Source organism: Salmo salar, chromosome ssa07 (assembly GCF_905237065.1).
Source record: "Salmo salar chromosome ssa07, Ssal_v3.1, whole genome shotgun sequence".
NCBI lineage: Eukaryota > Metazoa > Chordata > Actinopteri > Salmoniformes > Salmonidae > Salmo > Salmo salar.
The window spans coordinates 25,116,760-25,139,439 of NC_059448.1; the positions used below are offsets into that span (position 1 = coordinate 25,116,760).

General features: G+C 45.2%; 1 protein-coding gene across 3 annotated transcripts in view; it reads left to right on the forward strand.

Annotated features, from left to right (window-relative positions):
• The window catches only part of LOC106608879 (protein inturned), a 33,759-nt gene that overhangs the window by 4,301 nt on the left and 6,778 nt on the right, over positions 1 to 22,680 (forward strand). For 2 of the 3 annotated variants that reach the window (XR_006770592.1, XM_045721771.1), the window contains exons 2-14: positions 2,024 to 2,607; positions 3,337 to 3,422; positions 8,304 to 8,522; positions 16,288 to 16,406; positions 16,653 to 16,742; positions 16,946 to 17,023; positions 17,389 to 17,572; positions 18,007 to 18,060; positions 18,625 to 18,687; positions 20,770 to 21,018; positions 21,643 to 21,857; positions 21,999 to 22,308; positions 22,522 to 22,616. Coding sequence is in view for 2 of the 3 variants with exons in the window: in XM_045721771.1 (XP_045577727.1) it covers positions 2,024 to 2,607; positions 3,337 to 3,422; positions 8,304 to 8,522; positions 16,288 to 16,406; positions 16,653 to 16,742; positions 16,946 to 17,023; positions 17,389 to 17,572; positions 18,007 to 18,060; positions 18,625 to 18,687; positions 20,770 to 21,018; positions 21,643 to 21,857; positions 21,999 to 22,308; positions 22,522 to 22,616 (2,346 nt within the window). In the remaining variant the exon portion in view is untranslated. The remainder of the gene's footprint in view (positions 1 to 2,023; positions 2,608 to 3,336; positions 3,423 to 8,303; positions 8,523 to 16,287; positions 16,407 to 16,652; positions 16,743 to 16,945; positions 17,024 to 17,388; positions 17,573 to 18,006; positions 18,061 to 18,624; positions 18,688 to 20,769; positions 21,019 to 21,642; positions 21,858 to 21,998; positions 22,309 to 22,521; positions 22,617 to 22,680) is intronic. The other variant, XM_045721772.1, reaches the window with a different exon arrangement.

Sequence of the window (22,680 nt, forward strand, 5' to 3'; positions counted from 1 at the left end):
AAACGGCATGCAAATGGGGCGGTTTTCCAGTATTATCAAATTATAACAACGTTGTATGTTATAAACCTTTACACCTGTACATGATGGTTGTCCTCTTAAAAAAAATGTGCTTTTCAGTCACCACTCTCTCCTTGACTGTAGTTAAACACTGATCCAGAACAGAATGCAGAAGATGGACTATCGTACTTTTTGGCTGTTTAACAGAGGTTCAGTAGTTGTACAGTAGTATAATTGTGTTACTAACCCGTTTGAATAGCATCTGTCATGCGATATTCATTTTTAGACGGGGATTGAAGTGGGGAAATGAGAAAGACTAATCTGTCATATTATGATGGCGGCTAATATGCTCCAAATTACACTGAACAAAAATATAAACGTGACGTGCAACAATTTCTAATATTTTACAGAGTTACAGTTCATATAAGGAAATCAGTCAATTGCTATAAATTCATTAGGCCCTAATCTATGGATTTCACATGACTGGGAATACAGATATGCATCTGTTGGTCACAGATACCTTTACAAAAAGGTAGGGGCGTGGATCAGAAAACCAGTCAGTATCTGGTGTGACCACCATTTGCTTCATGCAGCGTGACACATCTCCTTCGCATATAGTTGATCAGGCTGTTGATTGTGGCCTGTGGAATGTTGTCCCACTCCACTACAATGGCTATGTTGCTTGATATTGGCGTGAACTGGAACACGCTATCGTACAAGGTCGATCCAGAGTATTCCAAACACGCTGCATGAGGCATATCTGGTGAGTATGTAGGCCATGGGAGAACTGGGACATTTTCAGCTATCAGGAATTGTGTGAAGATCCTTGCGACATGGGGCCTTGCATTATCATACTGAATCACGAGGTGATTGCGGCGGATGAATGGCACGACAATGGGCCTCAGGATCTTGTCACGCTATCTCTGTGCATTCAAATTGCCGTCGATGAAATGCAATTGTGTTCGTTGTCGGTATCTTATGCCTCCCCATACCATAACCCCACCGCCACCATGGGGCACTCTGTTCACAACGTTGACATCAGCAAACTGCTCGCCCACATGACACCATACACACCGTCTGCCATCTGCCCGGTACAGTTGAAACCCGGGATTCATCCGTAAAGAGCACACTTCTCCAGCGTGCCAAGGGCCGTCTAAGGTGAGTATTTGACCACCTGAAGTCGGTTATGACGCTGTACTGCAGTTGGATCAAGACCCTGGTGAGGACAACGAGCACGCAGATGCGCTTCCCTGAGACGCTTTCTGATAGTTTGTGCAGAAATTCTTCGCTTGTGCAAACCCACAGTTTCACCAGCTGTCCTCATGACTGGTCTTAGATGATCCCGCAGGTGAAGAAGCCAGATGTGGTGTTCCAGGGCTGGCATGGTTACACATGGTCTATGGTTGTGAGGCCGGTTGGACGTACTGCCCAATTCTCTAAAACAACGTTGGAGGCGGCTTATGGTAGAGACATTAACATTAAATTATCTGGCAACAGCCCTGGTGGTCATTCCTGCAGTCAGCATGCTAATTGCATGCTCCCTCAACTTGAGACATCTGTGGCATTGTGTTGTGTGACAAAACTGCACATTTTAGTGGCCTTTTATTGTCCCCAGCACAAGGTGCACCTGTGTAATGATCATGCTGTTTAATCAGCTTTTTGATATGCCACGCCTGTCAGGCGGATGGATTATCTTGGCAAAGGAGAAATGCTCACTAACAGGTATGTAAACATATTTGTGGACAACATTTGAGCGAAATAAGCTTTTTGTGCGTATGGAGCATTTCTGAGATCTTTTATTTCAGCTCACAAAACATGGGACCAACACTTTACATGTTGCATTCATATTTTTGTTCAGTATAATTAGGATATACTTTTAATCCGCAAGCCAGAGTTGTGCTTCTTGTTCATGCTCAAATAACCTGATACTCCTTGTCTGAAGGAGTCCATGGACAGACAATCCACCCCTTTTGGCTCTGCTCTCACACAGTTTCACTCACTCTATGCTCTGTCGGTTCACTCCCAGCGACCTAGAGCCAGAATGGCTGGACGACGTCCAGAAGAACGGCGAGCTCTTCTACCTGGAACTGAGCGAGGGCGAGGAAGCGGCGGCATTGGCTCAGGCAGCCGCCAATCACGTCCTCTCCACCAATCACGTCCGCTTCAGCGAGAAGGAAGCGGAAATCATCAGCGACAAGTCCAGGAAGCTTCCTGATGGTGCTCCAACCAAAGGAGAGCCCACGCTAAAAAGACTGTCCAGGATCCTTAGGAGGAAGCGGCGACCATCCCAGAGCAGAGGGCCCGACGGAGGAGGCGAAGACTCGTCATCTCGACCAGTATCCATCTTGAAAAACCAGGCGGGGCAGAGGGTGGGGGTGATGGTCCAGCAGCTGAAGGACGTGTTTCTCTACCTGAACCCCAAACGCCTGGGGAGCTGCTCCCCTCCTCCCCCGGAGAGAGGGGGTCTACTGGAGGCCCTTCTGGGGGTGGTGCATCGCCCGTCCTGGGGCAGGGGCCAGGGAGACCCCGCAGGGAGGAGGGAGGAGAGGATCACTGTCCACGGCCTGGTGCCCAACAGCCCGGCCGTCAAGTGTGCACAGATACTGATCGGTGAGTATACAAAACCATCACTCTGGATACGTCCAAAATGGCGCCCTTTTCTCTATATGTAATGCACTACTTTTGCCATTTCAGACGCAGCCACTGTGATCAGTCGTATAGAAATTGTATAGAATGCAATACATTTATTTTATTGACACCATTTATATTAAATAAAGTTAGACCTATAACGTTGTGTTTTACAGTAAATAGTTTTGATGTTTGTAGAGGCTGAGCTGGGCACGGTTGTTCTGGGCAGCCCAAGGAATGCAAAAAAACGAAACTGCTGAACACTAAAGAGTATCCACATGAGTTAGTGTTTAAAGCCATGACTTTCATGTAGCCTACCAGTCCATGCTAAAGAAATTATACTAGTTAAATAACTGAAAAAAACAAAGGTGAAATCTGTGTTAGGGTTGATTGGAACGGGCACGAGTCTGCACAGCGGCAGGTGAAACTCGTTGTTTTACAAAAAGAAACAACAGGACAGCTGGCTGTTCCTAGATCTGTGGATTGTATCTCTTGACTGGATACCGGTCTGTTTTGTATACGTTCCACTCTTTGCCAGTTGCCACTCCTTGTCATGCCAAACACTGTGCTCCTCAACAAAACTATACTATTTCTGAACAGGTTACACAATGTGGAGCAAAGTACTTTTACAGAAATGTCACTATTACCCTTTAGTCTAAGTTGTCTACATGTAACATGACGCTGTGAGTGACACTTTCTTCTTCGTCCCAGGTGACAACCTGGTAGCAGTAGACGATGTCGATGTTACCACAGAGAACATTGAGAGGGTTCTGTCCTGCATCCCTGGTCCTACCCAGGTGAGTGTGTGTGTGTTATTGGACGATAAACCAAAAATAATATGGGTGACTGTTAATGGGACAATTTACCTTTCACTAAACCCGCCCCCCTTGGTTACTGTTGCAACCTCAGACAATATATTCCCAGGAAGACCAATTCCTCCTCCTAACCACTGGCAAAATCCCCTCACAATGATCTCAAACTGTATTTTTAATGCACAGTGAAATTAATCACAGACTACCCCTTGCTAAACAGGAAACTCTTGGGTCTGTTGTGGTGGACTGTCATTACAATTGCTTCACAGGAACCTGGTAAAATGATGTTTGTAGTGTTGCTACCGAATGATTCTGAGTTTACTGTCAGCATGCAGTCAAAGCTAATAACCACTTTTGATGCTAACTAGTGCTCTCAATTCGTATCCTGATGGAATATATTAATAACATGGCTAGCTACATTTGGTGGTCAATGAGACTGAGCTCTAGCTAACCAGCTGAGCTAGCAAACAATGTAACAAAAGTATAATTTCAGATTTGAAAAATACTCCCATCAACATGCATTTCAGGAATCACAGTAGCAAATACCACTGGCACACTGATCAATTATTTAACCATTTAAACAATACATTTTTTTAAAGAAAACGGTGAGGTTTTCCCACTGCCGTCATTGGCTTTCATGTGTTTCAAACGTGTGCTCGACCGAGGTGTCTGAACTAGACCACAGTTGCTATCCATTGCAGCGCTGTGATTGGTTGGCAGAAATTCTGTGGCAAGTTTTCGTGACGGGTCAATTTATAGCTACAACATTCAAACTAGTTAAATAGTTTAAAGGGTAATACAAAATTTAAAAAAGTGGTTTACATTTGAGTAATTTAGTCCAGATTGATTTACAGTAGTGAGTGCATACATATTTGTACTGGTTCCCCATGGGAATCGAACCCATAACCCTTGCGTTGCAAGTGCCATGCTCTACCAAACGAGCAACATGGGACTATCAACGTCATAAATGTATTTTTCTATATATCGTTATCCTATTAATTTAGTCCATTTATCGATATGGATTTTTGTCCCTATCGCCCAGCTCTAGTATGTGTGTGTGTGTTGTCCAAGACCACCCACACAACTCCTTACTGCCATATTAAAAGAACAGTAGTTAGAGAACTATGCTCTACTATGTGGTGTGTTTCTGAAGTTAAGTGTATTAAAAATTGAAACGCTGCAAATATGAAAGTATGCGAAAGACCTTCAACAGATCTTCTTGTTGTTGTGTTGTATTATGAGCCCTAGTCACATTATTAACGAGGCATGCTGGGGCGTTTCGGACGCAACCTCTGAAACAGAAACAGCAGCCAAAGAAAGAGGAGTCCTCCACATGAACTCAATTACAGACAAACTCATTTTTTTCTCCCTCCCCCCGAACCAACACGTCCGTTCTGCTTAGAAGTGTTACAATCTGGGGTCTACACACTCATGGCAGACACACACACACACGCACACGAACACACACGCAAAGGCAGACCGAGACTGTGAGTCAAGAGCTCTCCACTGTCCCACATGTTCAAAGAGAGGTCCTGGAGGTCACTGGAATGTGTTATTAGAAGCCACATGGATGTTGTTGCTCTGGACAGATTCATAAGGCTGGAATGCCCTGAGGTGGCCCGATTTCAGTTGAGATAAAAGTGTGCAACTCGAACCTTCAGGTGAATCATTCATTGACGTCAATGTGAGACGTGTAGCATGCATAAAATGTCAAGATAAGTGTGTGGATCTCAAGTCAGAATACCGGCTGCTTATCTTGCTTTGGACGATGAATCAATTAACAAAACCAAGCTAACCCCCCCCCCCCATAAAAAACCCCCCAGCTAATCTCAATATGTGTCCGTGTTCAGGCTTGCTCTTCTAACTAAGCCTTGGGAAGATGATGTTTCTTCGTATTTAATTTGCTCCCTGCATCCAGAAAGTGGTATTTAAGTTTCTGTAAATCCATTGTAGAATGTATGGTGAAGTAGAATGCCGCTTTGCCTAATATAGAAGTATTTTTCCATTGCCATCTGGCTTCACTCGGCTGTCAAAACGTATATAGTAGGAAACAATCACCACCTATCTACATAAGGAAAACTGTCCAAGTCGGAGAAATGACGCCTTGATCGCCATTCAGAAAACCGCTCAAGCTTTTTCCAAATTCGTCTCCTCACACGGTCAAAACAGGGCCTCAAGAAGGAGGAATTTGTAAATTACAGAGTGTCGGCGGGAGTGATGGCGTTTGCCGACGAGGAGAGAGCGCGAGAGAGGCCAGACTGCGGCGGGAGTCGTTTGAGAAAACACAGGAAAACGACCATTATGCTGCAGCCACTGAAAGCACAGCTGATTAGAATACGTGGAAAGCCAGATAGTAAATTACACTGTAGAGAGGAAGAGGAGAGAGAGATGTGAAAAAACAGCAAGGTCTCTCGTCGGACAGAGCTCTACTGACATAGTCAGAGGAAACTTCGGTGGTGTGTGTGTGTGCGCACGTGAGCGTCTGGCTGGCTGTATGTATGTGGTCATGTGTGTGAATGGCCCTCCCAGGTAAAGCGTGGTAGACAGTAGCAATTATATGGGCGGAGCAGCAGTTTGTATTGAGGTTGGACCGCCATGCCCTCTGCCTGACCTCATAGTATAGTATCATTAGTAGTACTTTGCTCTCTCTCTCTTTCCCCGCCCCTCTCTCTCGCTCTCTCTCTTTCCCAACTCTCTCTATTTTCTCTCTTCTCTTTCTCTCTCTTTCTCACTATTTTCCTCTTTCTCTGTCTCCCTTTCTCTCTCGCTCTCCCTTTTTTCCGTTCTCTGTCTCCCCTCTCTCTCTCATATATATATATGTGTATGTATGTGTATATGTGTCAATTGTCTCTCTCTGTCTATCTGTATCTCTCTCTTTACCCTCTCTCTCTTTGTCTCTCTCTCTCTTTTCTCTCTCTTTTCTCTCTCTCTCTTTTCTCTCTCTTTACTCTCTCTTTTCTCTCTCTCTCTTTTCTCTCTCTTTCTCACTCTATTTCTATCCCTATGTCTATCCCTATGTCCCTTTGTCTCTCTCTGTCTATCTGGCCCACTGACATCAGCAGGCAGGAATCTACTGAGAGCACCCTCCAACCTAACCACATCTCCATTATTTATCATGAGAGAATGTAGTACCGCAGCCCTTCAGCCTGTCTGGCAGGTTCTATTGTACTATTCTATTCATTGTAAAATGAATTTGTTCTATGACATTTTACATTTTTGTGTGTGTGTGCGCGCGTGTGTGTGCAGAATAGTGTCAGAAGGACTCACTCATCACCGTTAGGCCCTTCTAATAACAGGCTACTGTTCCCTGCAGAGCCAAGATGGCGTCCGGGCCAGGCCTGGCGCCTGCCCTGGCGCTGCTCAACGGTTTGTGGGTTTCTGATGACAGTGTCTGGAGATGTGCTGGCCCTCACCCTAGAGTGATGGATGAATTCAAAACACAGGGAGGGGAAAATACAGTGAATAAATGCGTAGTCCTTGTAAAGGACTTGCTCACAAACCCTTCAACGATTTGAAAGCATTGGACTGGTGTAAGCATGAACTTTCTACCTCATTTTTAACTCCATTAGGAGTGTGAACACTTCTCGGAGAGGTAGAGAGTCAGACCATTTCCAGTGTCACAGTCCTGCGCATGCACCACACACACACACACACACACACACACACACACACACACACACACACACACACACACACACACACACACACCTGGTTCTGATTCGTCTCAATTAACGTCAACCAGAAGTCCTTAGCAGGCCTCTTTAGTGCTGACAGGTTACTGCCCAGAGCCAGCAGTGTGTGTGTGTGTGTATGTGTGTGTGTGTGTACACAGTTCTTTTTCACGTTTGTATTACAGTTTGTTTAAGTCTGCGTGTGTAGGCTATAGTATTCTACAAGTGTGCACATGTATGCATTTGGGCTATAATTGCCTTTTGAAATACAAGAGTGCACAGACATAAGCCATCTGTAAATCTGTGGTAGGTAGCATGCATCTCTCCACCATACTGTTACGTGTTTCCATGTGCGTGCCTGTCTTTAGTGCACTTGCTTATCTTTGTGTGAATGGTGGTGTCGTGCAAAAAGCTCTGAGGATGACAGAGGGCTGTGCTGCGCTCTTCTGCCACTGTTCTGGGCCTTGCGGCAGGATCTGTTTCTGATTCTCACACACACCTACACATCCCTGCTGCTTCTCTTTCAGTGATCAGGAATATAATCTATTTCTCTCTCTCTCTCTTCATCTTTCTCTCTCTGACAATCACCATTCTTCTATTTACTCTACTTCCTCTTTTCCTGAAGGAATCGCATCTACTTCCTCTCTTCCTGAAGGAATCGCATCTACTTCCTCTCTTCCTGAAGGAATCGCATCTACTTCCTCTCTTCCTGAAGGAATCGCATCTACTTCCTCTCTTCCTGAAGGAATCGCATCTACTTCCTCTCTTCCTGAAGGAATCGCATCTACTTCCTCTCTTCCTGAAGGAATCGCATCTACTTCCTCTCTTCCTTAATGACTCTCATCCCTGATGGCACTGTCTACATGAACCCTTCTTGCTTTTAGCACCAGGCCAAATAAATTACGCAGCAGCCCTAATGGACTGGATTAAATGTTGTTTATGGCCATATTATGTTCACAGTGTAGTTCCCCTGCCGATTCTGTCCGACTGTGATTCTCCAGAGTCGTACAAACTCACTGCTGGCTTTTGTTTTGTAGCCAAACTCAGAACCTACCGCCTTTTTACAGTGTTTGAAAAGGGAAAACGCAGAATGGCTGTTTTTAGAATGTGATGAAAAGATACAGATGATGATGATGATGAATTTAGGTCTTAGTTTCTCTCTCCTGCTTTCTCTTTCCCCTTCCGTCCCTCCCAGGTGAAGCTGACCCTGGAGACAGCCAGTCCAGGAGGACCAGGGGAGGGAGGTGTGGACGTGTCCTCTGCTCCCAGGCTCAGGACCTCTCCTTCAGTCAGCCAGCTGGTGCGTCTGCTGTGGGGCGAGGACACGGTGGAGCTCCAGATGTCTATAGGACACATCCCTCACATTGTCATGTACCTGTCACTCAAACTGGACTCAGACTCCCCCCTGGAAGAGGTTAGTTCAGTTGGACTTGGTCCGAAATGCACCCTATACCCTATGTAGTGCACTACTAAAGACCAGAGGCCATAGATAAAAGTGTAGGACTGGGGGTAGGGTCATCTGAGCCAAGGTCTGGTTAAAAGCAACCTTTTTTTACATTCACAGCGCAAGTCTACGGTAAAGGCGCAATCTGTTCGTTTTGTTTTCCCATCGTTCATTTGAGATAGTATAGGGCCCTATCAGTTCTGTGTTGTGGACGGAATCACGGAATTCAGACATTAAAACGGAATTCGACAATATAAAAAAAATGTATTGTTAAAGGCACAGGAATTCCCCAGTGTGTGTGTGTTGCGCACGCACACACGTCTACACTTTGTGTAGCCATTAGCATCATCAGATAAGCGTCTTCAATTAAATGTTAACTACAAAGTAGCCTACGCCTACCTGGCAGAATGATATGACTATTTGCATCAACCCAGTGGCCATTTGTTTTGCAAACTCTGAAATCACCTAAGTGCTACAGAAACATCACTAACTGAACAACGATCTCTGGCTGGTGTGCACTTGAATTAAGGGTAACTACACCCAAAATCGAAGTTTCTTCGATTTAAAAAAAATATATATATATTCTTTTTTTCTTCTTTCCCAGACCTCAAAGGGGTCTCCTGATGTGTTAAAGCATTGTTGTGGACTTAGAACAACCAACCTATTTTGTTGGTATACAGTCTGTGTTTTCTGACTAGGGATGGGTGTGAGTACTAGAGTACTCAAACAGACGTCAAAGCTCGATCTTTAATTAACCAGAGATCACCTTTTTTTCTTTTTTATACTGTCAAACTTTTTGGTGGAATGTGCTTTGTGGCTGCACGAATAGGCAAATACAATTTTTGCCTTGGAAGACAACATTATTTTGCTTTGACTCTAGTGTTCCATTTGTAAAAAAGAAATCAAGCCAAGCATCACACAGTTCTTCTCCCTAAATTCCCTTTCCTCCTCCCGTGTCTCATTCACTCAATTGCGTTCCGACCGTTCCCTCCACACACTTGTGCCGAGTGCGCACACAAGTTCCTGTTAGGCCTACAGAAATGCCTATAAAAACGTATTTAACTGATGGGAAATACACTAGCTACATTCACTGCCAAATGATGACAGTTTTATTACAAATTCAAAATGGACTGGTTGATTGAAGTAGGAAAATATGTGTTCCAACAACGAGCTGCAGTTTTGAAATAATTGCGCCCCGTCTATTTTCTGCTTAGGCTACTTAGCGAACTTTTGTGCCATTTTAGAATAGGTTATCCTAGGCTATAACCCCACAAAGCATAGTCCGGTTCCATTGAAAATATGCAAGTTTGGTAAAGACAAGAGTATTTATCAGAATCGTTAAGCACCAAACAGATGCCGTGGCCGTAATTCATCACCATGCCGTGTTAATTCATTTAGAAAATTCCAAACAACCGGCAGAATAACCTAAATCGAATGTCTGTATAGGGAAAAGAATACATTATTTTCGTTTGTAACTCCGATTTCTATTCTTTAAAATGGCCAAATTGAGCCCCGTTTCAAATGATCACTCTTTGAGGATAACTGTGCCAGACGCGAGATGCGCATCACTTCACACTGGCAACTTTTTTTTTCATTTGGAAAAATATTCTGCTCTATTTTATTCCGTTATATTACAACATGTTTTTTTTGTTTTTACTATACAATAGGTGTGTCTTGACTGTGATAAGGGCTCAGGAAGTAAGAGCGTCTTGTCTGCTAAATGAACTAAACAAGGCTATGCCATTGCACAGCCATAGGCTTCCACAAGCAAAGGCCACTGCTGAGGTTACTGCCTTTTTGAAGATTGTGTTCCACGGTAAAATATAACCAGTTGATATTATGGTTTCAATAAATTCATCTTAAATGGCACTTGCTTTTTTATTGACTGAAAATACTATATATGGGGCTATTTAGCAGTTAGGATTTGATATCTGTAATATTTATGATAAATTAAGCATTGTTGCGCACGGTTGGCTTAAACACACATGCACACATATTGTTTTCCAGTGTGGGCCTTGTGTTAAATTGGTTATTATTTTTTCATTGAGTACTCGAGTACAAAAATATAGATCATGTGAGTGCTCGAACAGTCAAAAAATGGCCACCCCTATTTCTGACAAAAGCAGAAGCTTTAGAGAACAGAACTACCTCTCTGGTAGGCTTCCAGATCGAACAGCATCCAACACACACACACACACACACACACACACACACACACCACTGGAGAAGCAGAAGTAGGAATAGAAGAACAAAGTCAGTTCCTCTCTGTGTGTGTGTGTGTGTACAGTGCATTTGGAAAGTATTCAGGCCGCATGACTTTTTCCACATTTTGTTACGTTACAGCCTTATTCTAAAATTGATTCAATTGTTTTTCTACACACACAACCCCATATTGACAAAGCAAAAACAGGTTTTTAGAATTGTTTGCAAATGTATAAAAAATAAACAACTGATATTACATTTATATAAGTATTCCGACCCTTTACCCTTTGCAAGTACTTTGTTGAAGTACCTTTGGCAGCGATTACAGCATCGAGTCTTCTTGGGTATGACGCTACAAGCTTGGCACACCTGTATTTGGGGAGTTTCTCCCATTCTTCTCTGCAGATACTCTCAAGTTCTGTCATGTTGGATGGGAAGCGTCGCTACACAGCTATTTTCAGGTCTCTCCAGAAATGTTAGACCGTGTTCAAGTCCGGGCTCTGGCTGGGCCACTCAAGGACATTCAGAGAATTGTCCCGAAACCCCTCCTGCGTTGTCTTGGCTGTGTGCTTAGGGTCGTTGTCCTGTTGGAAGGGGAACTTTTCGCCCCAGTCTGAAGTCCTGAGCTCTCTGGAGCAGGTTTTCATCAAGGATCTCTCTGTACTTTTCTCCGTTCATCTATCCCTCGATCCTGACTAGTCTCCCAATCCCAACCGTAGGGATGGTGCCAGGTTTCCTCTAGACGTGACGCTTGGCATTCAGGCCAAAGAGTTCAATCTTGGTTTCATCAGACCAGAGAATCTTGTTTATCATGGTCTGAGAGTCCTTTAGGTGCCTTTTGGCGAACTCCAAGCCAGCTGTCATGTGCCTTTTACTGGGGAGTGGCTTCCTTCTGGCCACTCTACCATAAAGACCTGATTGGTGGAGTGCTGCAGAGATGGTTGTCCTTCTGGAAGGTTCTCCCATCTGGAGCTCTGTCAAAGTGACTATCGGGTTCTTAGTCACCTCCCTGGTCAAGGCCCTTCTCCCTCGATCAGTTTGACCAGGCAGCCAGCTCCATGAAGAGTCTTGATGGTTCCAAACTTCTCCCATTTAAGTATGATGGAGGCCACTGTGTTCTTGGGGATCTTCAAACCTGCAGAAATGTTTTGGTACCCTTCCCCAGATGTGTGCCTCGACACAATCCTGTCTCGGAGCTCTACGGACAATTCCTTCGAACCTCATGGCTTGTTTTTTTTCTCTGACATGCACTGTCAGCTGTGTGACATTATATAGACAGGTGTGTACCTTCCAAATCATGTCGAATCAATTGAATTTACCACAGGTGGACTCCAATCAAGTTGTAGGAATGATTAAGGGAAACAGAATGCACCTGAGCTCAATTTCGAGTCTCATAGCAAAGGGTCTTTCTTTTTATATTTTTTATACATTTGCTAAAATTTCTAAAAACTTGTTTTCGCTTTGTCATTATGGGGTATTGTGTGTAGATTGATGAGGGGAAAAAAACGATTTAATCCATTTTAGAATAAGGCTGTAACAAAACGTGGAGAAAGTCAGGCTTCTAGATGCTATCCTTTGACGATACATAAATCAAATCAAAGTTTATTGGTAGCGTACAAAGATTTGCAGGTGTTATAGCAGGTGCAGCAAAATGCTTATGTTACTAGCTCCAACAGGTTAACCAGCCTAGGTTATCCTTGCAGCATAAGTTAACCATTATAGTAATCGGATAAATAATACCAAGAAAAGCAGCATAATTTCCCTGACACTGCTCATGTTTATTGTTGGACTTAAAAATCTCTTTCAATGGAGGTTCTATACTGATCATGCTGTTTAGACCAGGGGAGGGCTTCATCTGTGTCTGGGAAACTGGCACTTGTGGAGCAGAGCACCGAGGTCAGAGGATTTGTAGTGAAGTGCTGATCCAGGGCTCCTGTTTTCTTGCTCTGTGGGGGAGGTAGACTAGTAGCCAAATGTTCCCACACGTGCAGTTCCCCTCGCAATTCTGCGCAGAAGAAATATCAGCCCACGCAGAGAAGCACTAGACTGTACTTCACTCAACTTTCTAGAGTTTTCCCCTTTAGTTAACACTATCAACATTTCGTTCTACTGTGGGAATTGTGATCGAATCAATGCGATATTAGCCACTTTCAATGTAACGTACCATAACAAAACTAACTATGCAAGACATAGTATGCAAAACTAAGAGCGCATTGGAGTAGGATTCTATTGCATTAACAGGCATGACTCAGGCCGTACTCTACATAACCAATCAGAGCTGCGGTAGGCCTATATGCAAATAGCCATAGCCATATATGGATCTGTGCCATTCACTTTGAACTGGATTGTTTAGGCTACAGTATGAGCTGTCCCGAGTAGATGTGCTTGTTTTGAGATCAAAGCAAGATATGCATAACGTGCACATTTGTTCATATTCTTTGCTAGTTAGTGAGTTATTAGCCCAGTTATAGCTCATTTCTAGTCAACAGTGGGGGAGAGGTTGCTTCCAACAAGAGCACAAAATGTGTGCATTTCTAGCCATCTTTGAAAAGCGAGTCAGGTAAAGAGCTTTTTTTGTTTGTCTTAAAGCGGCAGTGTTGAATAAGCTAAGTAGCTAATAGGCAGAGGGAAGCACAATTTGTCTTATTCTCTGTAATAATGATATGGGGATAATAATGCTTTTTATTTTGTAAAGTGATTTCTTGCATCAAACACAACATTTTCAGTCACCTCCTTGCCTGAAAGACAGGGGGATAAACAGGTTCATGTCAAGCCCTGCATGTTTTTTTTCAAAAGTCTCATGGAATGTAGGCCTACATTGAACACCACCCATTGGCTGCTACTGTTGGCTGTATGATAGAACAGCTATTTCCATGTTAAAATGTTATGGGATGTATTTTCGCCATTGTTTTTGATGGTAGGCCACTCTGGTAGGCCTACATTACGGTCAAATAGCCACAGTAGCCTACTTGGTCACTGTTAAAACTGTAACTCAAAGCGGGTACAGCCTCAGTGTTTACAGTAAACGGGCCACGGAAGTTGCACAGAATTTTCACACCGTTCAAGTTTGCGCTCAGCAGACCTGAAATTTGCTCAGTGCTGGAAAAAATTGGAGGGAACATTACTAGTAGCTACACCCTCATTTCAGACAAGCTCTCTCTCCTCTCTCTGCCCTGTGATTTAGGCCTGTTCTCTGTTCTCTGTGGTGGCTCCTAAATACAGAGTTGGCGTAGTCTTTTTCCGCTCTGTCTCGCGGCGTATCCGAAATGACACCCTATTTTTGGGGGGGGGTTTGACCTTTCTTTTAGCAGGGAGTCCCATTGAGACCAAGGTCTTTTTTTGCAAGTCAGCCCTGAGTCTTACAATGACAGTGAAACTACACTAATACCGTGACTAGAGTGTACCGTCATACCTCCGTCAACGTGGTTTACATGGTACTACACTGGGAGCATTACGAGATGTGTGAATGTCATGGCATAGAGTCCATACCCTGTCTAAAATCTATTTCTTTTTCAAAACGGGATGCTATCTGATATTCTTACAACCTCTGCAACAAATATTCTGTGATTTAAAATTATTTGAAGTAACTTAGATTTGTCTTTTTCAAGCCTAAAATGTGATACCGAACCTTTAAATGTGTGCAGGCAGGGGGATTTTTGCTATTTTCCTACTTAGTTTTAGGATTATTTGTGAATTTATATTTTGATATTATGTATTCAGAACCCTTCATTTTTTCCCCCACATTTTGTTACGTTACAACCTCATACTAAAATGAATTAAATACATGTTTTTTTCTTATTAATCTAAACACAATACCCAATAATGACAAAGCAAAAACAGTTTTTTAGAAAATAACTGTGCAGCGACGCTCCCCATCCAACCTGACAGAGTTTGAGAGGATCTGCAGAGAAGAATGGCAGAAACTCCCCAAATCAAATCCAATTTTATTTGTCACATGCGCCGAATACAACAGGTGTAGACCTTACAGTGAAATGCTTAATTACAAGCCTTTAACCAACAATGCAGTTTTATGAAAAATACCTAAAAAGAAAATAAATAAAAGTAACAAATAATTAAAGAGCAGAGGTAACATAACAATAGCGAGGCTATATACGGGGGTACCGGTACAGAGTCAATGTGCGGGGGCACCGGTTAGTCGAGGTAATATGTACATGTAGGTAGAGTTATTAAAGTGACTATGCACAGATAATAAGAGAGTAGCAGCAGCGTAAAAGAGGGCCATGCAAATAGTCTGGGTAGCCATTTGATTAGATGTTCAGGAGTCTTATGACTTGGGGGTAGAAGCTGTTTAGAATCCTCTTGGACCTAGACTTGGCGCTCTGGTACCACTTGCGGTAGCAGAGAGAACAGTCTATGACTAGGGTGGCTGGAGTCTTTGAAAATTTTTAGGGCCTTCCTCTGACACCGCCTGGTATAGAGGTCCTGGATGGCAGGAAGCTTGGCCCCAGTGATGTACTAGGCCGTTCGCACAACCCTCTGTAGTGCCTTACGGTTGGAGGCCGTGCAGTTGCCATACCAGGCACTGATGCAACCCATCAGGATGCTCTCGATGGTGCAGCTGTAGAACCTTTTGAGGATCTGAGGACCCATGCCAAATCTTTTCAGTCTCCTGAGGGGGAATAGGCTTTGTCGTGCCCTCTTCATGACTGTCTTGGTGTGCTTGGACCATGATAGTTTGCTGGTGATGTGGACGCCAAGGAACTTGAAGCTCTCAACCTGCTCCATTACAGCCCCATCGATGAGAATGGTTGCGTGTCTCATAGATCACCGTGAATTGTGACCGCATTGGTATACTTTGGCTGGTACACAACAAATTACACAGGAAATGCACTGCGTGACAGGCCCCGTTATCTCTTCTAAAGCCAGTGTGTAGTCCGGTCGCAATAAAGACAATTTACCTTGCAAAACATGATGTTTGTTCCTGTTCCAGGCGTACGGTTCACCACCAACACGGCATACATCAACATACTTTAACAGGATTTTAATCTGCGATTTCACAGCCATCCTCACTCACTGTTGCACCTACGAAAATAATCTAGTGAGCACCTCCAACCAAGCAAGGGATTTCACTGGTTTGACATGTAGTGAGGCGTCACTGATTTACACTGGGTGCCCACCCCTTTTTTTGGCTGCTTTTGTGCCATGGACTTCCCCCAGGCTTTCTGTTTAGGGAAACCTGGTTCTCCACGAGGCTAGTGTGCTGGTGACCCAGAGGTGAATGTCTGTCATTGTAAGAATTATCAGAGCTTTTGTCCTTGTTTCCATGGCTATGAGGCCCTATTCCTTATTCATGGCTATGAGGCCCTATCCCCCCCCCCCCGAAGTGGACCGCTCCACACCCTTCATAGCAGACAGCATGGTGTGGAGAATACTAATGACAAAGACTATACCTAGATCCTGCCCTGTGTTTTTTCTCTAACGGACTGTGTGTGTGTGTGTGTGTGTGTGTGTGTGTGTGTGTGTGTGTGTGTGTGTGTGTGTGTGTGTGTGTGTGTGCCTCCTGGTCCCTCAGCAGGAGATCCTGTACCAGTACCCAGTGTCTGCGGCGTCCAGCCAGCTGAAGGGAGTCAGAGGGATCTTTCTCACTCTGTCTGACATGCTGGAGAATGTCACTGGAGGACAGATAGTCAGGTAATGTAGAAAATTCCCCACCCACCCACTCCTGACTGATCTCTACCTGTCACCAGTCAGACCCACTTCAAGCGGCTCTGAGATCTACCAAAGTCCTAAAAAAAAAAATATATCCATTAATTCATGCCGTGATTGTATTTTACCTCTGTCTTTTCCCCTGCACCTGTTCCTCCTCCCACTCCCTCCTTTTTTTCTCTGCCTTCTACCTCCTCCCTTCTTCCCCCCCCTCCCTCCCCCTCTCCTCAGCTCCTCTCTTCTGCTCAGTAAACAGCTGGTCCATGTGGGCTACTGGAAGGAGAGCAACAACCTGCTGGTGATCGCCCTGCCTGCTGAGAGGTACCGACAAAGCAAAGTCATCCAATGCATGCTTCCATATTCAATACGCTGTCTCAGCCAATCCCGTATGTCAGCTAAATGCTGTGTCCCTTCCAGAATATTTGATCAATAAAATGGTCGGTAAGTAGCTGAGGTTCAGAGTTTTTTTTTTCTGGCCTTCTCCTCGTGGATGTGACTGTTTTTCCCCTCGTATTCTTCCCCAGGGTTCCTCTGTTGTATCTGCAGACGGTAGTGGGAGGTGCAGTGAGGACTCTCAAGGTGATGCACGGCTCTCTGGACAGGTCTGTTGTGCTGTCAGCAGGGATGCATCCTGAATTTGACCAAAAGTAGTGCACTGTATAGGGAATAGGGTTCCATTTTGGACACCGGTTTGATTTCCTGGTTCAAGCGGTCCCAGTCTTTCTGGCTTCTCATTTGAAGCAAGGTCATTCATACTGTTACATCAAACCTGAACAGGTTGTTGGCTTCTTTTAACCAACCACTTCTTTCTCCCTCCTTCTGTCCCCCTCCCTCCCCTTGCTTCCTCCCTCTCTCTCCTCCACCCCTTCATCTCATCTCTCCCTCCACCACACCATCCCTCTCTCCATCCATCCCTTTCTCCTCCCCCTCCCTCTTATCTCCATCGCTCCTTTCCACTCCCCCACAGTGCATTCTGCCAGGCGGACCACGCCCCCAGGCTGGACCATTTCTTCTGCCTGTTCTTCCAGCAGCTCATCCAGCCTTCCAGGTTGAGTGACAGCTCCGGGGCCACGCCCCCTGACCTATCGGGGTCTCTCTTCCTGGACGGACTGCCAGCGGTCCGTTGGCTCCCTCTGCCCCCTGAGATAAAGGTCTGGATGGGCCACCACTTTGGGCCACGGTTGTGATGAAACACTTTTAAGATGTCTTCTTCATTGATGTCTTCACCATTTGCTGTTTGCGCCTCGCTTGTTACGTCTTCTGAAATGTTTTTAGGTCACAGGATGTTTTAGGCTGTCAAGTCAGTGATACGTTTAGCGATTTGCTCTTGCTATAATATGTTTAATGGGATTTTATTCCCCCCCACCTTGTTGGATTTATGTATTGTCTTTGCTGCCCTCTGCTGTCTGGCGGTAAAAATGACATGTGCTCCTGCCGACTTGTCAGGCAATTTTCCATGTCTAGGTCCAGAGCATGTCTGACTGCAGCCTTTGTGAATGCAGAAATACGTCAGCCTCTGATCTAGATTTAGAATGCTGCGTCTGAATTCTACTTCTACGCTCTCTGATTATCTGCCTGTCCACAGATGGAGGTGGACACCGTTCTCTCAGACTTTGAATCATCAGATTTCGGAGAAATGGTAAGTCAAATCGCTACGTAGGGCTTTAGTCAAAGCAGTGCACTGTGTAGGGAATAGGGTGCCATTTTGGACGCAGACAAGGTGTCATGCTCATCCCCATTCCCATTCAAACGGAGCCACCAGCTGTCTCCTCCCCTGTGTAGGGTCTAGTAGTGAGTGTTTCTGGACTGGCCTGTGTATATTTCATGTAATGGAGGATTAGATCTTCTTTATAGCTGCATCTTCTAGCTGATTAAATGAAGCAGGGCTGGGAGGGAGGGAGGGGTGGTGGAGAGAGGGGGAGGGGATAGACCGGCAGGAAGTACATCCACTTCTCAATCAGTCATGTCTGACCTTCTAAAACTGTTAATTAAGTTTTTCTCTCTTCTCGCTCTCTCTCAACATCTCTCTCTTTCCTCTCTCTCTCTCTCTCTCTCCCTCTCCCTCTCTCTCCCTCTCCCTCTCCCTCTCCCTCTCCCTCTCCCTCTCCCTCTCCCTCTCCCTCTCTCTCTCTCTCTCTCTCCCTCTCCCTCTCCCTCTCCCTCTCCCTCTCCCTCTCTCTCTCTCTCTCTCTCCATCTGGCAGTCAGAGGACTTCTATGGCACGAGGCGTCTCTACGTGACACTGGGTTCCTGTCTGTTCTACAAGGTTGAGTGTCGTCTCACACGCACACACACTCACCTGACAACTATCTGCTGGGGCGCTCTCCTTTCCACACACACACACACACACACACACACACACAGACACACACACACACCTGGGCCCACAGTGAAACTTGAAACTTCACAGAAGGGACAGACAGACACCCTTGGATGGATAGGAAGAAAGAGCCAGTTACATGATTATTTACAGTGTATTCAGAAAGTTTTCAGACCCCTTGACTTTTTCCACATTTTGTTATGTTACAGCCTTGTTCTAAAATGGATGAAAACATTTTTTTTCATCTATCTACACACAATACCCCATAATGACAAAGAAAAAACAGGTTTTTATAAATGTTTGCACATTTGTTAAAATAAAAAACAGATACCTTATTTACATAAATATTCAGACCCTTTGCTGTGAGACTCGGAATTGAGCTCAGGTGCATCCTGTTTCCATTGATCATCCTTGAGATGTTTCTACAACTTCATTGGAGTCCACCTGTGGTAAATTCAATTGATTGGACATGATTTGGAAAGACACACACCTGTCTATATAAGGTCCCACAGTTGACAGTGCATGTCAGAGCAAAACCAGGCCATGAGGTCGAAATAATTGTCCGTAGAGCTCCGACACAGGATTGTGTCAAGGCACAGATCTGGGGAAGGGTACCAAAAAATGTCTGCAGGATTGAAGGTCCCCAAGAGCACAGTGGCCTCCATCATTCTTAAATGGAAGAAGTTTGGAACCACCAAGACTCTTCCTAGAGCTGGCCGCCCGGCCAAACTGAGCAATCGGGGGAGAAGGGCCTTGGTCAGGGAGGTGACCAAGAACCCGATGGTCACTCTGACAGAACTCCAGAGTTCCTTTGTGGAGATGGGAGAACCTTCCAGAAGGACAACCATCTCTGCAGCACTCCACCAATCAGGTCTTTATGGTGGAGTGGCCAGGCGGAAGCCACTCCTTAGTAAAAGGAACATGAAAGCCCGCTTGGCACAACCTAAAGACTATCAAACCATGAGAAACAAGATTCTCTGGTCTGATGAGACCAAGGTTGAACTCTTTGGCCTGAATGCCAAGCATCACGTCTGGAGGAAACCTGGCACCATCCCTACGATGAAGCATGGTGGTGGCAGCGTCATGCTGTGGGGGTGTTTTTCAGAGGTAGGGACTGGGAGACTAGTCAGAATCGAGGGAAAGATGAATGGAGCAAAGTACAGAGAGATCCTTGAAGAAAACCCGCTCCAGAGTGCTCAGGACCTCAGACTGGGGCGAAGGTTCACCTCCCAACAGGACAACGACCCTAAGCACACAGCCAAGACAACGCAGCAGTGGCTTCGGGACAAGTCTCTGAATGTCCTTGAGTGGCTCAGCCAGAGCCCAGACTTGAACCCGATCGAACATCTCTGGAGAGACCTGAAAATAGCTGTGCAGCGACGCTCCCCATCCAACCTGACAGAACTTGTGGGGATCTGCAGAGAAGAATGGGAGAAACTCCCCAAATACAGGTGTGCCAAGATTGTTGCGTCATACCCAAGAAGACTTGAGGCTGTAATAGCTGCCAGGTTCTTCTTCAGAGTACTGAGTAAAGGGTCTGAATACTTATGTAAATGTGATATTTCAGTTTTTAATTTAGTATAAATTGGGTAAAAAAAAAACGTTTTTTGCTCTGTTATGGGTTATTGTGTGTATATTGATGAGGGGGAAAAAATATTTAATCCATCTTAGAATAGGGCTATAACGTGACAAAATGTGGCAAAAAATCATGGGGTCTGAATAACTTTCCGAATGCACTGTAGATGGGATATCATCACCCAGGATAACATGCTGTACCACCGCATTCCCTGGATGACACATCATCAGCCTATCAATTGATGCTGAATTATTCATGATTTGTAGGAGGTTGTTCTCTAGGTTCAAGTCTCCATTCTCATGACCTTTGTATAGAGAGAGTCTGGCACGCCAATACGATGGGGCGACTTTAGTTAGTAAAAATTCTAAATTCAGTTGTGTTATCTGTGTGTGTGTGTACTCTGTGTCTCTGTCTCTCGACGTGTATGTCTCTCTGCCTGTGTCCAACCCCAGGGCTATCTGATAGCGAACCACCTCCCCAAGGAGGACCTGCTTGACGTCTCTCTCTACTGCCAGCACTACTGTCTCCTCCCCCTGGCTTCAGAGCAGCGCGTGGGCCAGCTGGTTATCTGGAGAGAGGTGTTCCCTCACCACCGCTCACAGATCCACCAGACCAAGAAGTACAAGACCATTAACAAGCACTGTACCACGCCTGGCTACTGCCAGCCCAAGGGACGCTACTTCCTACTCATAGTGGGACTGGTAAGACCACAGATGCATACAGTACCAGTCAAACATTTGGACACACCTACTCATTCCAGGGTTTTTCTTTATTTTGAATATTTTTCGACATTGTAGAATAATAGTGACATCAAAAACGATGAAATAACACATATGGAATCATGTAGTAACCACAAAAAGTGTTAATCAAAATCAAAATATATTTTATATTTGTTATTCTTCCAAGTAGCCACCCTTTGCCTTGATGACAGCTTTGCACGTTCTACAATGTAGAAAATAGTACAAATAAAGAAAAACCCTTGAATGAGTAGGTGTGTCCAAACTTTTGACTGGTACTGGACATATAAAATGACATATAGAATCCTGCATTCTCAGTGAAGACCCAATGTTCCATTAGTTACTCTAATGAGTGTCACCTTTTTGTTTTTGTGTCATTTCTTGCTCTTTTTCTCTGCCTTTCTTTCTCGCCTCTTTCTCTTTCCCCTCTAGCTGTCTCTCAGACAGACATCCAACGTTTGACTCTAGTTTTGTGTTCCAGGATACCAACTACACACAGACATCTGTTATCCCATACTCTCTCTCTCTCTCTCTCTCTCTCTCTCGCTCTCGCTCTCTTTCTCTTTCTACCGCTCCCTCTTCCCCCAGAGGCACTTCATGCAGTGTGTTCTCCTGGAGGCTGGTGGCTGTGCGGCCCCTGTCACGGGGGCCCCAGGGCCCGACTGTGTGTACGTGGACCAGGTCAAGGCTACCCTCCTACAGCTGGAGGAGCTGGACGTAGGGATGGAGGAACGCCTGGCCGCCCCGCCTGCCCCCTGCCTCTCCTGTGCTGACTGGTTCCTCCCCTCCTTCGCCCATGACAGGTTGTTTTTAGTTTGACAATTTAAAAAACAATTGTGCGTTAATTAATTATTTTTTTTTAAGTGCAGAAATAAAATAATTGTGTATAAATAAGTGCATAGATCAAATTGAGGATGACAAAAAGTTTCCATTGTGGTTCTCAGGTTAGACACCCTGGCTGCCTCGTCTCCTGTCCTCAGCAAGCTGGCCGGGGGCGTGAAGCCGCCCTCCTCGGCCCAGGGAGTAGGAAAGGTGGTGGGCTGGAGCCTGTTTGGAGGAGGCGCTCGGAGACCTAGCCCCCAGAGGAGTCAGTCAGACAGCGGGAGCGAGGGACAGTCGGACGGGGGTGTAGGAAGGCCGACTGGACTCAGTCCGCACTCCGCCCCGGACTCGGCCCGGAAGCTGGTCGGCCAGAGAGACTCGCTGGGTTCTGGAGGATCTGATGGGAGTCGAGGCAGTGGGAGCATTTTCAAGGTAGGGTCTTAACCTTCCTTCCCCCGTTGCGTCGCTCATCCTTATATCTATAAAAAGTTATGTTCCACGGCACACTTTATTCAATTACAGACAGACAGACAGACAGACACACACAAAGTGCACACACACACACACACACTGCTAGGAGAGCACGATATTTAGTGATACACTGGGTTTTGTCAAATACCAATGTTGTTTCCCCCCTCCCCTTAGATTTCCAGGATGAAGCATCCTAACCCGTTCTACCTGGGCACCCTGGAGAAGAGTCTGACTGAGAGAGAGACAGAGGAGAAGTACAACACTATGAAGTGAGTGAAACAGGCCAGCAGTGTTAGAAGTTAGTTTATCCTTCCCCGTTGTAATAACGCCCTA